The following is a 16,090-nucleotide window of genomic DNA, read 5'->3' on the forward strand; positions in this document are numbered from 1 at the left end:
TTATTGTAGTTTATAATCTTAATTTATAAATGTTTATATACTGTATTACTTAAATTTTTTGTATACTTAGTTGTTTATCACTATTTTTTACTTATTTTTGCACAGTATTTTGTTGATAATGACTAATGAAAAGTCGAAACGTCGTCATGCGAATAAATTATAAACTTAGAATGTGTTTCTTACTGAATTGTTATTTAAAAACTCCAGTATCCCCACCTGTTTTTTACTTATATAAGTAAGCACAACTGGTTCTAAAAAGGTAATACAACTGGTAAAACAAAAGTACAAAAAAAAGATTGTTCATTGTCAACAAAAAGATTTTTTAAGCACCTATCCTTTAAACCATTATTTTTACAAAACTTGTATGCATGTTTTGCAAACACCCTGTACTTTATAAAATTGGGTTGTAAGTAACTTTTTAAAATTAAACCTTTTAACTTTGTTGAGGTTATATTTTCATACTTTATTTCTATTCGTGTCGACTGTATAGAACTATTTGTATTAAAATAACATACAAGTCTAAAAAATTAACTTTCTAAAAAGTGTTTGCTGTAAAAACTTTATTTGTAAGCGGAGATTCATGAGTTTGAAAACTTACTTTTTCTATCATAACTTAAAATTCAATTAACGTTTTCGGTTATTTAGGAAAAACGTCTTGCTTAGTATCTATTAAATTATAATAGAAGCACATCAATTCAATGGTTTTTTGTCTGCTTTAAACAATAATTCGTTTAAATAGTTTTGTTGTTAAATTTCTTATTGAAGTTTTAAGAAGAAGATTTTCTTTAAACTATCCGATTTTATTCAAATTTAAAAAACTGCTCTATGGCTTTTGCTCATTGTACTTTTAATACCAAAAAACTTCTGTTAAAACTCTGGCTTTAGAAAAGTTATGTTTTAAACAAAAAAGTTTATAGGTTATTGCGTAAAATACCAACAAGTAATTTAATTAACCAAATGTTTACAACAATACAAATTTTATGTTACAATAAGCTTCTGATTAGTTAAGTTTCAATTTTCTCCTTAATAAGTATTAAATTGAGATTGTTGAGAAGTTTTGATATATAGTACTAAATGCATACAAAACTCAATATTATAATGAATACGACGCGCGAACATGTTTTTGCTGAACAGGATACGGCTCACGAAAAATAAAACTGTGGCCCGCAAACATGTAAATTTAGTCCGCTAAACCAGAAATTGTTGAAACTCATATTAGATATTCTGGGTTTTTTTGATAAAAATAAAAAGGGTCACGTTGTAACTATAACTACAGCCGCGAAGGTTTTTGTGTTTGAAATTATCCCCGCGACTATCAGATTTCTGCCGAACCCTGTTTTAAACCAAGAAGTAAATATATCTATTTTAAACATTTTGAGTAAAATTGCCGTTTTCAAATATAGCTTTTTGAATTTAAAAACTCGTAAAGTTTGCAATGCAAACATTGAATGACAAACTTCTAAACAAACAGAACCAATTTAAGCTCATTACAGTAAACGCTGTTGCATGTATTTAAAATATAAATGCAAAAACTTTGTAACATACTGCGAAAAATTTAAAAGTACTAACAAGTTTTTTCACCATAAACAAAACTGTTTTTTAGAAAAGAAGTTTTAGCTATCATTTAAAAAAAAGTTTATACTTTATATATATAAAAAAAAAACTTTTTATATAACAAATTGTTGTTAACAAGTTTTGAAATTTATTTTAAGCGAAAAAACAGAACTGTTAGGAAGTTTGGTTATTAAAAAGATTGACATTTAGTTATGTTTAGAAAACTACCATAACATAAATGAACGATAAACACTACTAGAATCTATAAAAAAGAAATTGTATCTTTAACTCAAAATAAATCATGAAAACGTTTTGTAACATATATGTAATGTTTTATTAATTAAAAAAGTCATTGAACTAGTGTAAGCGAAACCAATAAATTAAAAAAAAAAATACTAATACAATACTGGAAAAAACTGTAATTCAGATTTATACCCGTAAGTTAAAAATGAAGTAGACCTATGCCGGAAAACCAAAAAAGACTACGCTTAACTGAAACAAAATTAAAAAAAAAACGAATTTCTATGGCTTATAACACTATGGCAGCAACTAAAACAACTTTATCTATCCAGAACCTTGTAGGTCAAGTTCATGGGTTTGGTGATGAGCCCGATCGAAATATCGAGGTCTTCCTCCTTCACGCTTGTCTCCACGCTGAAGTTCTTCACGAATTTGCTCAAAATTACCTTCTGCTCCATCATCGCGAACCTCTGACCGATGCAGTTGCGCGGTCCTGTTGATAATGTAGTGTATGGTTTGTTTTAAAAAGTATCAAAAGTACTTTTAGTTATCTATTGTGCACGAAAAACAGTGCTGTTTAAAAAAATGTTTTCAGGTTGTTTTATTATTTAAGTACTTTTTAATAATTTTAAAATTTGATATTAATATTTACTTTTATGAATGAGTTATAAAATGGTGTGCGCTTTATTGAACAAAGTTTAAACCCGGCTTAAAATTAAACAATTTCTGAAAACTGTATGAACCTGCAGAGAAGGGTACAAACGCAAAAGGATGCCTTCCCACCGAGTTGTCTTTGCTGAATCTTTCAGGTTTGAAGTCTTTCACGTCAACTCCCCATACTTCCGGGTTTCTATAAACGTTTGAGCTAGTTTCACTTTTAAGCATAGGCTATGTGATTAGAAGTTTTTATAAAATAAAATAGTATTTGTTGATAGTATACGTTAAGTGTTAAGCAATTTTTACAGCAAACATATCTCATGTACTAACTATACTATTGAAACATTTTTCAGCCTTTATATGGTTGTACTTCAAATTATCAAAACAAAACGTAACAGTTTGTTATATTTCTGTTTACGGTTTTTTGTTACCGAATAAAATTGTGAAAGGTTTTTTAAATGGAAAAATATGTTTACTTATAATAAATTCAAACATTGAAATGCCACCAAAATTGCTACATTAGTAATTTTTCAACATAATAAGTTATGTTCTGTTTTGTACTGAATTTTCAACACAACTGCATACTTTAATACAAAGCACGGTAACACTCGAAGTAGTTGTCATAATGACGTCATCACCTGTGCATGGCGAATATCATGACGTAGCAGATGGTGTCCTTGGGGATCTTGTAGCCGTCGATTTCGCAGCTTTCCCGCAGGTGCCTGCCGATCATGGAGACGGGCGGGAAGAGGCGCATCGCCTCCTTGATCACCTGATCCATGTAGGTCAGCTGGTTGAGGTGCTGGGTGGTGACGTGTTGCGAGGAGGGGAAGACCTGTTCCACTTCCTCCAGCAGCTTCTGTTGCACTTCCGGATGCCTGCGCGTTACATTAAAAAATTGGAAACTTTCAGACAGTTTTTTTGAGAACTTTACTAAACAGTGTTATAAACACTGACCTTTAAAGCAGTTAAAAAATCTTTCATCAAACATGATTTTTTTTACTTTAGATTTTTTTTGGCTTTTTAAGGAAAAGAGCATCTTAAATACTTATTTGGTACTGATGTAACATTTTCTTTAACGAGTTTAAATTTTCGAAAAGTGTTTTCAATCCTAGGAACTTAATTAACTTCAGAGGTTTCTAGAACTCAAAGTTTGCAAGAGTCAAACCTTCCCAGCAAGTAAAGCGTCCAGGACAGGGCCATGGCGTTGGTGTCGTGCCCGGCGAACATGAAAGTGTCCACTTCCTCCTGAAGGTCCTCCGACGTCAGCTTGTCCCCGGACTCCGTGCGGGCGCTCATCAACATGTCCAAGAACGCCAGCTTCTTGCCTTTCGTCTGTAGTATTACAATAACTTTATTTTTTATTTATCTTCATAGACAAAAAGTTGTTTAAGACTTTCGTCTGTGACATATTAAACATGCCTACTTAGCAATTGTTAAAAGTTTTTAATAGCTGCCAGTTCTTAATACTTCTCGGTTTATGTGCTAAAATGTATTTTTCTTCTTTGAAATACAGACTCAGTTTAATAAATTTCTTGGGGCAAAATGCTAGTATTAACTTAAAACTTAAGTAATTATTATCACAAAAAGTGTGTTGTTTGTAATAAAATGTAAATATCTTAGAGTTTGCACAAACTTGCTCTCCAGCCGGTTTATCGTTGTGCTCAGCGACCCTCCTGTCGATAATGTCCCTGGTGAACTTCTGGAGCACTTTGTTGCATCTCTGCTGTTCCCTGCCCAGAGGAGTCATGTTTAGTATGAAGTTGATGTTGTACAGCGGTTTTGACACCTTGATCCGGTTGATTTCAGCCATTCTGTATGTACATTTCCAAAGTATTAGTTTTATAAGTTTTCTTTTATAAGTTTTAATTTTAAGTACAATTTTGTAAACACCAATAAGCTAAACAACTTTAAGCGGTTGATTTGCACCATTCTGTTTATACATTTTCAACAAATATGTGCTGTTTCTACAACTTTTTAGATGTTTTATAGTACTAACTTTTTAAATAGTTTTGTTATGTTTATATACAGTTTTGATAACACTTTGACTTTACCGAAATTGTTAACACTTTATAATTTATATTGAAAAAAAAAAGTTTGAGTGTCTTCGATTTATTGGCTGTAATTTTTATTGTAAGTTTTTTTTATAATTATGTGGTTATACTTAAACTATTGTGTTGTGGGTTCTAACTTTTTCAAGTGTGAGTTTAAAAGTTGTACAAAGTTTTAAACAACTAGACATTACAACAATTTTACAATAAAAACTATATTGTAAAGGTACCCTCTATTTTTTAATTCATAGATAGAAATATTTTTCATTTGTTGTTACGTATACAGCGTAACTTTCCACAAGTCTTAACTTAAATAACAAACAATTTACCACACTTCAGTGTTGACATTAATTGAATATATCTTTGATGCTGCTTTTATAAAACCTTGCGAAATGATGTGATTGCTTATAAACAAACAAACTGCATGTAAATCAAATATTGATGAGGCAAACAAATTAAAACGTGTGTATTGGTCGATCGACTTTGTATTTAATTTATAAGCAAATGTTTTACTTAGAACACTACCTTTTACAGTTATTTGTGAAACATGTTTAGTTGTTGTCGTAAACGCAATGTTTACTATTCTTCAATACATCTTAGTATGCTAATAATTTTTAAACTCAAAAATCTATATAAATAGTATTAAGATTAAGAAAAGAGTTTAATAACTTCAGTCAAAGTAAAATACTAAGATCTAATAAGTGTATGGTTTTGAGCTGAAAAATAATAATAATTTTATTTAAAAAACTTATATAGTTATTTTTCTTAACTAAAAAAGATTGCTCAATTTACTGAAATGTAAAGAGCTTATTTAAATAAAGAATGAATAAGTTTTCAAATAACATTAGAGATAAGCAACATTGTTATGTGCAGTTTACTATTTTATTATAGTTCGGAAAACTACAATTTTTTGCCACCGATAACTGGTAGTAAATAAAGATTAAATTTGCACATATTTTTTTTAAAAACTATAAAAAAATCTTAAAAACATTTTGTTTGAAAAAAAATATTTTGGAAAATAAAAACATAAATTGTACGCTAGTTTAAAGCTCATTTTACACCAGTTTTAGGAACGGAGAAACAAATTGGTCATATTTTATCATACACACTAAAATTACTTTTTGCTCCAACGAAAAATCAATCACCACAACGAAAACCAATCCCACAAAACCACATTAAATTTAATTACATGTAGCGCTGAAATAAAAGTTTTACTTCTCAAGAGCCTACAGGTAATAGATAAATAAATTCACTTAAACTTTCTCTTTAGTTAAGTTTTGTTTTTGCTAAACCCTAAAGTCACCACAACAAAAACCAATCATAGAAGAAAAAATAAGTTTAAACACTTTTAACTTCATTATAATCAAAACTTTTATTCTATAAACCTTGCTGCGAAACAACTAACACAACATAAGCCAATTAAACACAACCACATTTAACATTTACATACAGCATAACAATGCAAGTTTACGTACAAACCTCTCGAGAGGTAGCTTGCAGGTAGCAGTCAAACAGAAGCTTCTTAAAAGAACAAGAGCCGGTTTTCGCTTGTAAAAAGCGATGAAATCGCCACAACATTAAAACCAATTCCGCATTGTGCATTGTATAGTATACTGTATATAATTTCTCATACCTCTCGAGCGCCTGCAGGTAGTAGTGGTCCTCGTCACCCTGCACCCCCACCCTGATTCCCATCGCCGTCTCGCAGATGATGTCCAGCGTGCACAGCACCACCTTCTGGATCAGGTCCACCTCGCTCCTGCCCTTCAACTCCCTGATCTTTTCGACGAACACGTCGGCCTGCTCGTTCATCACGTCCAGAAAGTCTTCGAGGATCTTGAAGTGGAAGGAGGGGGTGAGGAGGCGACGCCTGGTGCGCCACTTCTTGCCTGCGACGAGAAGTTCAGGTTTTTAAAAGTGAGAGAATGTGGTTGAAGTTTAGTGTTTCTATGAAAATCACGTGTTTTGATTAAAATACGAGCGCATGGAAACTTGTAGCTTCTTGAGTTGCGTTCAAGCGAAACACAGTAAACTTACCAATTAAAATAAATGAACGTAAGCTGTTTAAAAGTATCAAAGTTTTGCTGCTACATCCTACACTAATTTTCTTTAAAACATCTTTAGAAAAACGAAAATTGTTAATAAAAAAAAACGCTGACCAGTTGAAAACACGAGCCCGTCCCCGAGCCACGTGACCGAGTTTCTGTAAGTGGACGGCTTGTCCAGCAAGCTGTTGGACTTGAGCACGACCTCGGCGGCCTCGGGCCTCACGATGGCGCATATGGGCAGCGAGGAGAGCCAGAAGACGAGGAACTTTTGCTTCAAGGAGCGGGAAGAGGTCAGCATGAGCTGCATCCAGTGGAAGTAGACCTGGCGTTTGTTTGTTTTTTTACAATAATGCTGTTGTTTTAATGTTAATTTTCTGTTTTAGTCTTACTGTCGTAACGGAAGTTTTTGGAAGTTTTTTTTATAGCAACTAAGCAAGCTGAAAACAAAAGTTTTAAAAACCAGACTTTTTGTATTTTTACAAATCCAATTAAACAGTACGATTTAAGACAACTTGTGTGTTTTTTAGATCATAAAAGTAGTTTTATTTAAAAAGTTTACTGAGTTACCAAAGTTAATAATTTGAAAGTCTCAAATTTTGGAACAAAATTAGTTCAAGAAATAGTATTATTTTATTAGTAACATTTAAATAATATTAATTTAGTCTGTAAACTATAACCGTTTTGTCAAATGTAACTTTATATTATCAATAAAACGTTTATAAGATGAACTTCTGTAATATATACAACCAAAACTAAGTTATTTTAGTTGTTTTAAAACACTCTACGAGTATACAAGAAAACTAAAAGTGTTGTAGCTAAACCTTTTGTTTATCTAAAACTAAATTACAAGAATTAAAAAATGTTTCATAACATAAAGTGAATTTTAGTTTTTAAATTAAAAAAAATCAAAAGCTTTGAACTCATTTAATTTAATGAAGACTTTTACTAGAAAATTTAATTAATTAAGAAAAGTCAGAATTAAAAAGACTATTAAAAAGCATAAAAAAACCTTTCCGACTTCTTTTGGGAACAGGTACAAATGACCCACTAGTGGCCAGGCCCTTTCTCTCAAAGTTGGGAGTTTCCCCAGTTTGTTCCACCAAACAACACGTTTGAAGAGCAGTGTTAAAACGTGAACTAGCGCTAACGAGAAGACCGTCCCGAGTATTGCAAGCGTTAAACTTGACATTTTTGTACAAGTAAAGTTGTTTTTTCTAAAAATGGTAACAAAGTTTTAGACTATTTTACTAGCTAATTTAAAAAAAATATGCTTAACTAAACTTTATAAAACTAGTTGTATGTTATGAATTAAAAATTTATCTGTCAACTTTTGTAAAATGATAACTATCAGATAATTAATATTTATCTTTAAAAACAAATTTGCTAAAAAAATTTTTATAAATTACTTTTTACGCTAAACAATAACAAGTTAACAAAAAAAAACTTACTTTTAAAGAAGTGATTTAAAAAATTGTATTCAACTTTACAAAAAAAACTGTTTACAACTTCTTTACAAATAAAGTGTTTGTTTTTATAATTACTAACAATATTTTAGACTATTTTACTAGCTGTTTATAAAAGATATTTAAATTTACTTACTTAGTTTGACTTTATGTTAATAGCTTATCTTTTATTTAAAGATAAAAAATTTATCGTTTAACTTTATTAAAATTATTATACTTTATATATAGATAAACACATTTTTATTAACGAGTATACTTTAAATTATTTTTTTTGTAAATGACTTCTTTTAGTAGAAAACAAAAAAAATACAACACTAATAGTTTACCTTTGAAACACTGGTTTTACAAATTCTATTTGAAATAATCGTTTGAAGCTAACCTTTTACACTTAATAATATAAAAACAATAAGTTGAACTTAATCAAAGCTTGACAAAATAAATCTCATTTTACTTTGAGGCTAAACAAATAAGTTTACTCATTACAGTTTGCGAAAGTCAATGAAATATACTACGCGTAAAACTACTTACGTTAAAAAAACGAGAAAAGAATTCTATGATAAGAAAGTATTATGCAACAAAATACTTTACTGTGAATCACTGCTTAAACTTGTTGTTCGCCTGTACCAAACTAAACGAAACTTGAATATTACTTCGTGAATTTATTTCATATGTTTATCAATGTAATCTTTTATGAGTAAATTTTTAAACAATGTTTTTGTGGTTGTGTTTATCAGTTAAGTTCTTTGTAAAAGTATAGCAGTCTGTATTCTGTAACATGATACCATACTTTCGACAAACCAATTAAAGCTTAATAAATGTGAAGCAACAATACTTTTTATAATTGAACTAACTAAATTGCATAAAAACATTTGTAAAAGACTTTTCTTAGATTTAAATAAAAAATTGGGTTTAGCGTTAAACTTTAATGTTGTTTAGTTATTGTTTTAACATGTTATTTCTGCTAAAGGTCTAAGAAATTTTTTAACAGTTTTGCTTAAAACTAATAAAATGAAATTTTATGGTATTAAACTAGCTAAAGTAATGTGTTATCTTGGTTTTAAAAGTGTTTTGTATTCAAGGTAAAAACAAAACTACATTTGAAATAAAATCCTTATTTGTAAACAATTTTTTTTAATTACTACTAAAGAATGTCATTCAAGACTTATTCAAATTTTATAAATAAACAAAAAAAATTGTGATGATTTTAAAACGTAAATAAACTTCTTTTCTATTATGCTAAACTTGTAGAGTTAAGTAGAAAAAAGTAAGTGCAAAAGAACAAAGTTATTACTTTTCCATTATACATAAATAAGTTGTCATGATGGATTAATCTTGCTAACTACACCTTTCGCGCAACTAAACTAAGCCTAATACTATTTCATTAGCAGCGGAACAAACCAGTTTCTCCATTAATCATTTGCTTAGCGGTAAGCTATGTATTAAACACCATGACTTCAGCATTATGTTAATTTAGTTTCCAGAAATTCTGCATTCAAAATGCATCAATTTTTTTTTAATTTTTGTTATAAAACTACTTGTTTTGATTAAATATGGTAAGTATTTTTTTTTAAATACTTAAAACAGCTAAACTACAAGAATATCATTAACATTTTTTATTCTTTTTGTTGGTAACATCGTTAGAACCTAAAGTATACTTTCAACTTAGAGCTTTTTATGATAGGTACATTAAAAATGATATAACTCACCATTAGGTACTTATTATAACTTTTTTGATGTAGTTAACAGAGATTTACCAGATAGTTTACCTTTATAAATACATTTTTACCTTGTTAATGAAATTAAACTTTTATTGTAAATTTATACTTAAGTATCTAATTTGTTAACAAGCTTTAAAAAAAATAAGTATGATTTTTGCAAATAAGTGTGTTCATTTTTTTTCTCAGAAAAAAACAAGGAAAAAGCGTCTGTGTATTATTCTAAAATAAAAAAGTTTTGTTTTTAGCTTATTTATTTTCAGTCACAAAAATATATTATGTTTTATAAGTTCGATTATTTAAGTATAAATCTTTCTATATTATAAATATAGACATATGTTAGGGAGAAAAAATATTAGAATTTAAACACTTAAGATAATGATATAAATACTTAGAGTTATTTCATTACATAAGAATCTTTAACAATTATTTTTGAACTATTGTTTGTTGACTTGAACATTTAACTAAAGTATCTAAGAACTTTGACGAATAAGTTAACTTTTTAATTAAAATAATCTTATTTGTAGTTATATTTAATCTAAAAAATAAACATTTTAAAAGTTTTGTTAGGATTTAAAACTCTCAAACTTATTATTTGTACTGAATATAGACATCAAAAAAAAAACTTTTTTTTTCTATTTAAAGTCAAGCTAAATTTTACATGTTTGTTTTTTATAAAAGAACTTTTGTTTTAAATCAACCACTTTAAAATTCATTTTATAGTTGAACAACAAGCATCAAATACTTTTAATAATATTAAGTATTTTTGTTTTTTGTATTAAACCTAAGAAGAAAGGCTGGTATAAAGCATAAAAACACAACAAGTTATAGTGTTAAATAAAATTTATCAACTTAACTAAATGATAAAACGAGTAAGCATTCTATTGTTGTAAAACTTTTTAAATTTTACAGAAAGCTAGAGAAAAATGATGTAAACAAGTGAAAATACTTCGAGTAATAAAAAACAGTTTTAAATAAAAGTATAACATAGAAAAATTTGTTAAATTATAAGTTAGACCAAGTTTTTAGCATGTGCTTTGTAAAAAAAAAATAATCTAAAAGAGACAATGCATAAGTACTGCATAGTGCATAGTATGTAACAACAACACCATAGTTATCTTTATTCTGTAGAATGCTTTTTATATAAACGTAAGTGTTTTCAGAAATGTCTTACTTTTAAACTAACTGAAAATGTTTAAAATTTGAAGCTTCTACTGCCGCCTGCGTACTTAATTTGAGTGGTTTTACTTTTTTATTTCCAACTGGTTTGTTACAAGTTGATGCCTACTTAACTTCCTGTGAAACTTAATAACTGTGCTAGTTTTTCTTTTGAGCTAGCTTTTTTTTTATGTTTTAACTTGGGTTACTTTAGTTTTTTTTGAGATGGCGGGAGATTTTTGTATTCAAATAAAAGAGCATCTACAAAAAAAGTTCAAATTTTATCCTTTAAATTTAATAAGATACTTTTTGATCAGTTTTTTGAAAAATTAAAAGTAACTGGCCAAGACAATAAAAGGTATCCAAAGGATGTGCGATTCGATAACCGAAAGGTTTTTCGTGCACCAGGTCATAAGACCAAACAATTTGAGCGTTTTTTTTTCGTTTAATAAACTATAAATAAACTATTATAGTTCATTTGAAACTTTCAAGTATTTAACTTTTAATGTAGCTCCTTTTTAAAATTTACTTTGAATAAACTTTTAGCTTTTTTTAATTTATAAAATAATATCCTAAACTCCTAATAAACACTTTTAAACAATACACTAAATAAACAAACGTTAAACGTAAATCCAAATCCTTCTTAGAATTATTTGAAAACTACAAAATAAAACTGTTGTACGGAAGTAGGAAAAGTACAAGTTACAACTATGACAATATACATTTTAAATTAATTAAATTTACATAATTTTAACGTCCTGGACAAGACGTTAAAAGGTAATCGTGGTGTGCGACCCTATAACCAAAAGGTTTTTTTGTGCACCAGGTTTTAGAACCAAATATTTTGAGCGCTTTTTTTTTGTCGTTTGTTAAACAATATAACTATGATCGACTTTTAAAAAATTCTGTTTAACGATTTTTTATCTTTAAATCTTTTATATACTGAAATTTTTTCTTTGCTACTTTTAGCAGCACTTTCCTAAAACATCATTATATGAACAGTTTTAGTATGTTCGATTGTTTTTCCAGAGCATAAAGTTGAATAAATATATTCTGAAAACAAAAATTAACTAGCATCTTTCGGTTATACCAGGGGCGTCACAAGGCTTTATCATTAGTTTTGTAGTAGTATTTTTACTAGCTTTTAATAAAATACTACATATAAACAATGAACTTCACCGCACGATCTACAACAACAGCATCCGAGACAATCCTACGACCGGTTTCGTCCTTATCAAAACGAAAATAAAATACTACGTAATAATAGATATTTACGGTTTATTTATAACATATTTTTGTTGCATTATTATCGAAATTATGTATTCGAAAAACTAATTTACCTATGATGAAGTGAACAACAACGATAAAACAAACAGTACTTGAATATAAACCAATATTTATTGTTTTTATCAACAGCAACGACATAAAGAAAATTTCAGAAAATAAAAACGTAAAAGCTGTGATAGTAAAAAAGAACTTTTACAAAAACTATTTCATTCTGAAAAAGTTCAAAAGTACAAACTTATTTCAGCGAATAATAAAATATCATATTGATATAAATGTACAGAAATACAACATTTGATACTTTGGTAAAAACTTCGTAGTAAAGTATAATGTGATAAAAAAATAATCAAATATTTTAAAACACCTTTTAAACTAAGTAAAATGTAAAACTTATGTTTATCGCTAACTTTGGAGGTTTTTTTAAAGCAAATCTAAATCTTTATACATTTCAAAGTGTTCACAAAAATCAATACATTGTATTTTGAATAGTTTTACAAGCGCTTGAAAAAATGTTGGTAAATTTTTAACGTTTCAACAAAAAAATCAACAGTTAGTAGTCGCTGCACCGTCGTTTTTGTAAGTGTTGGATCTACCGCTTTCCGCATCAATCAAGCACGCTTCGCTCTTGAGTTTTTTAATTTTGTACAAGTCGCATGACAACGTCAACGCCAAGAAGCTGGCTCCCATAATCATCACCCACTCTGCGATTGTAGTCACGTTGTTGTGTTCGACCCCATCTGCTTTCTGCAAATTGTTTATTTTATGATTCCCTCAGTTTTAGCTTATTGTGTGTGTAGTTTCAATTTCCGTGTAAAAAAAGTTGGTTTTATTTTGTAACACATTTTTAGCTCTGAACATTAATGCATATAAAATAAAACTGGCAATTTTGTATTTCAAAACATTTTAAACCTGTTTATTAATTATATATAAAACATATAAAAAATTTAGAATACATAACTGTTATATTTTAAAGCATATAAAACCAAAGATGTATTTTGTCTTTTAAACTCTCAATAAATAGTAAAAACTATTAATAAATTTTTTAATAATAAAAAACAAAAACTTACATCTTTAAACAGAGAACCGAAAACTGTTGTTTGTGATTAGAGTTAAAAAAAAAAAACATTTTCCGTACTTTTGTTTTTTTGTTTAACTGACAAATACTTTTTATAGTTGTAATATATAAGTAATGATAAGGTAACTAGCTAAAGAAGACCTATAGAAATAGTTCGACAAATTTTTTTTTTTTTACATTTGTTAGCTTTTTATAAAAAGAGTATTTCATTATACTAAGCATTAGATAAAAAATAAGTGTAATAAATTTAAGCATTTATTTTACTTTTATACCAAAGTGTAAAAAATACAGTTTCAACAATAGTCTTTGTAGTTAAACAAACCAATAAAAACCTTTTTTTTCTATACAGTAGAAATATATTTTAAATCTAAGTTGTTTAGTTTATACTAAAAAATTTTGTACTAAAAACTTTGTAGTTGTGTTTGAATAATAAGTAATAAGCACACGAATCTATAAAATAAAGAAATAACAACAAAAGGATACAGGTCACAAAAGCTCCGAATTCGATTATAAATAAGTAAAATCGAAAGCAGTAAGAATTATCATCGTGTGGTAATCTGCAATCCATGATTAAAACCATCAGGAAATAAAGCGTGACAAAAACAAATGCTACCCCGGCTCCAACGTAATGTAGATTTGCAATTGCACTAACCTACAAGTAATTGTGTATTTTCACTTTGAAGTTGTTTTAAAATGTTTTTGAAATAAAAATCCTTTAAACTTTAAAGTTTGAAATTTAAATTGAATGTAAACTTATTTTTTAATTTTTAAAACATCAAACTATTAAGTAAAAGAACCGATGCTATAAATGACAAACTTGTTTGATAAGGACACTTTTAATTTTTTTTTTTTTTTTAATTTTTCAAGGCGTTTATATAATTTTAAACTGTTAAAAACAAAGTATTTTTGCCTGCATTGATCCAACAAAAGTCATTCCAATACAAGCAATAATTCCTACTACGAACGTCGCTTTGTTTAATTTACAACAGCAAACACAACAACAATTCAAGTCTTCAATACCTTCTTGCTTTATTTTTGCTTCTACGTACCTGCGGAAATAAATTGAGTTTAATAAATTTCTATTTATATTTTAAAATCAACTATTTTTTACCAAGAGTGTACATAATTTAATAATATTATTAGTTGTATCTAGTCTAATCATTTGCTTAAAACAATAGTCACATTTTTATCTTTTTGTTTTCATCAGTATGATAAAAAAAAATACCTTTAACGTTTTATAAAGTAGGCAGCAGCTTAAATTAACAAATAAAAAATACATTTTAATCTTAAACTAATGCAAAACAGTCGCTAGAAAAGTCTTTTAACCTGCTCTAAAACAATTATTTCTTTATTAGCACAGTTTACTAGAAGCAACTATCAAAAGCTTTGTCAGTTATAACTATCAATCAAACGTCTCCACAACAAAATTCTTACTTGTAGAATGCGTACATAGAAATAAGAGCTGAGACAAACGCCCACATCAGAAATAAAGTGAACCAGCAGCTAGACGGACATTTGTCCCCTGTAGCACTTACCGTTGGCCAGTCGGGCAGCTCTAAGGTGGTATTGTAAGCCCTTGCTATTCCATAACTGTTGAAAAACAATAGAAATGTTTAAAACGTAATTAATTTTTTAGTAAAATTAGGTTCTTAATTTATTTATTTCAACGTCACAAGCTCGAATTAAGCTTAGTAACAAACTCACGTGACGAAGAATCCTACAAAAGTGCACAGCCAGTAAGAAATCGGACACAACCACAGTGAGTTTGAGCATTTGCCACCCATTGTAAAAAGGACCAAATTAAAAAAACTGAAACTTTTTAATGGCTAAGCTTTTTTCTTAATCTAAATTTAAAATTTTTAAGCCATACTGTTTCCAATTGCTTTTTACCATTTTTAGCTGTTTATGTCGAAGCATTTTTAGTTTACCATTATAAAATAAAATCTAACTTGTTTAAGTCAAGCTTTGTAGTGATTTAATCAACTTGCCCTGAAACTCAGTAGAAATAGATTTTACATACAAAATGCTTTTACGTGCCTTTAAAATAAAGCTCTGTTTGTAAAACTAACAAAAAAAAAGTTCAAACTTGATTTATTTTTGGTACAATAATAACTACAAAATTATACAAGAAATACTTTTTGCTTAAAGATTGTTTTTTTTAATTTAAAAAAATCACTTTAGTCCAATCTAACAGAACTTTATTTAATTTTGTATACATTTTTTTTAATTTTACATACATTACGACTTAATTGTCATTAATTAAGTTTTTTTTTTTTTGAAATCATGTATCTAAAAAACGTTATTTACTCTGAATTAGTAAACTTGTAACCACATTCAACAATCGAGTAAATAAATGTAGATGGTTTTGAACCGCAGTTGTATTGAACTGACAGATTCACTTTTTTCTCAAACTATTATACAATAACATTTTTTCACAAAAGCTTTATTCAAACGTCGAAAATTCATTGTTCTGCACTATAACTTGATACAGGTGTGTCAAGGCGTTTTGGTACGGGTCTATTATTACCTTTGTTAGCTACTTACCATTAACAGTTATAGTATAACAACAACACTTTAGTTGAGAGTAGAGTTTTGTGTTTCACGCTACCTAAACTACTGTACAGTAATTTACGAGTTTTACGAATATCTAGTCGGTTTTATACGAACATATTAATATAAAATAAGTTGAAAAATTTATACAAAAACTCTTTAGTGCGAATAAACAATTTTATAATGTTCAAAATAAAACTATTAAGTAATTTTTTTTAAACTTAACTGGTGTAATATCAAAATAAAAAATTAAAACAAACATTATTGATTTTTTAGTCTTGATTAAACAAAAGTT

The 16,090-nt window shown here is 28.2% G+C and overlaps 2 protein-coding genes across 4 annotated transcripts; both read right to left on the bottom strand.

Moving 5' to 3' along the window:
- Positions 1-1,688: 1,688 nt before the first annotated feature.
- Positions 1,689-8,481, bottom strand: LOC145834023 (cytochrome P450 4V2-like). 3 transcript variants are annotated; one of them, XM_082941333.1, is made up of 9 exons: positions 8,393-8,481; positions 7,560-7,764; positions 6,662-6,872; positions 6,136-6,391; positions 4,088-4,265; positions 3,620-3,786; positions 3,090-3,329; positions 2,538-2,644; positions 1,689-2,287 (listed from the first exon to the last, which is right to left on the bottom strand). In XM_082941333.1, the coding sequence occupies exons 2-9, from the start codon at positions 7,737-7,739 to the stop codon at positions 2,115-2,117; spliced, it is 1,512 nt and encodes a 503-aa protein (XP_082797459.1). In that variant the 5' UTR covers positions 7,740-7,764; positions 8,393-8,481; the 3' UTR covers positions 1,689-2,114. The 3 variants fall into 3 exon arrangements, with proteins under 3 accessions (XP_082797459.1, XP_082797457.1, XP_082797458.1); XM_082941331.1 differs by having other exon boundaries at positions 8,340-8,480; XM_082941332.1 differs by lacking the exon at positions 8,393-8,481 and adding an exon at positions 7,999-8,115.
- A 4,232-nt stretch (positions 8,482-12,713) lies between these two features.
- LOC145833223 (DNA damage-regulated autophagy modulator protein 2-like) lies at positions 12,714-15,029 on the bottom strand. The gene is made up of 4 exons (XM_082940416.1): positions 14,950-15,029; positions 14,680-14,835; positions 14,156-14,294; positions 12,714-12,914 (listed from the first exon to the last, which is right to left on the bottom strand). Exons 1-4 carry the CDS (start codon positions 15,027-15,029, stop codon positions 12,714-12,716), a joined length of 576 nt encoding a protein of 191 aa, XP_082796542.1.
- Between the last annotated feature and the right edge of the window lie 1,061 nt (positions 15,030-16,090).

Source organism: Thalia democratica, chromosome 4 (genome assembly GCF_965202585.1).
Source record: "Thalia democratica chromosome 4, ktThaDemo2.hap1.1, whole genome shotgun sequence".
Lineage (NCBI taxonomy): Eukaryota > Metazoa > Chordata > Thaliacea > Salpida > Salpidae > Thalia > Thalia democratica.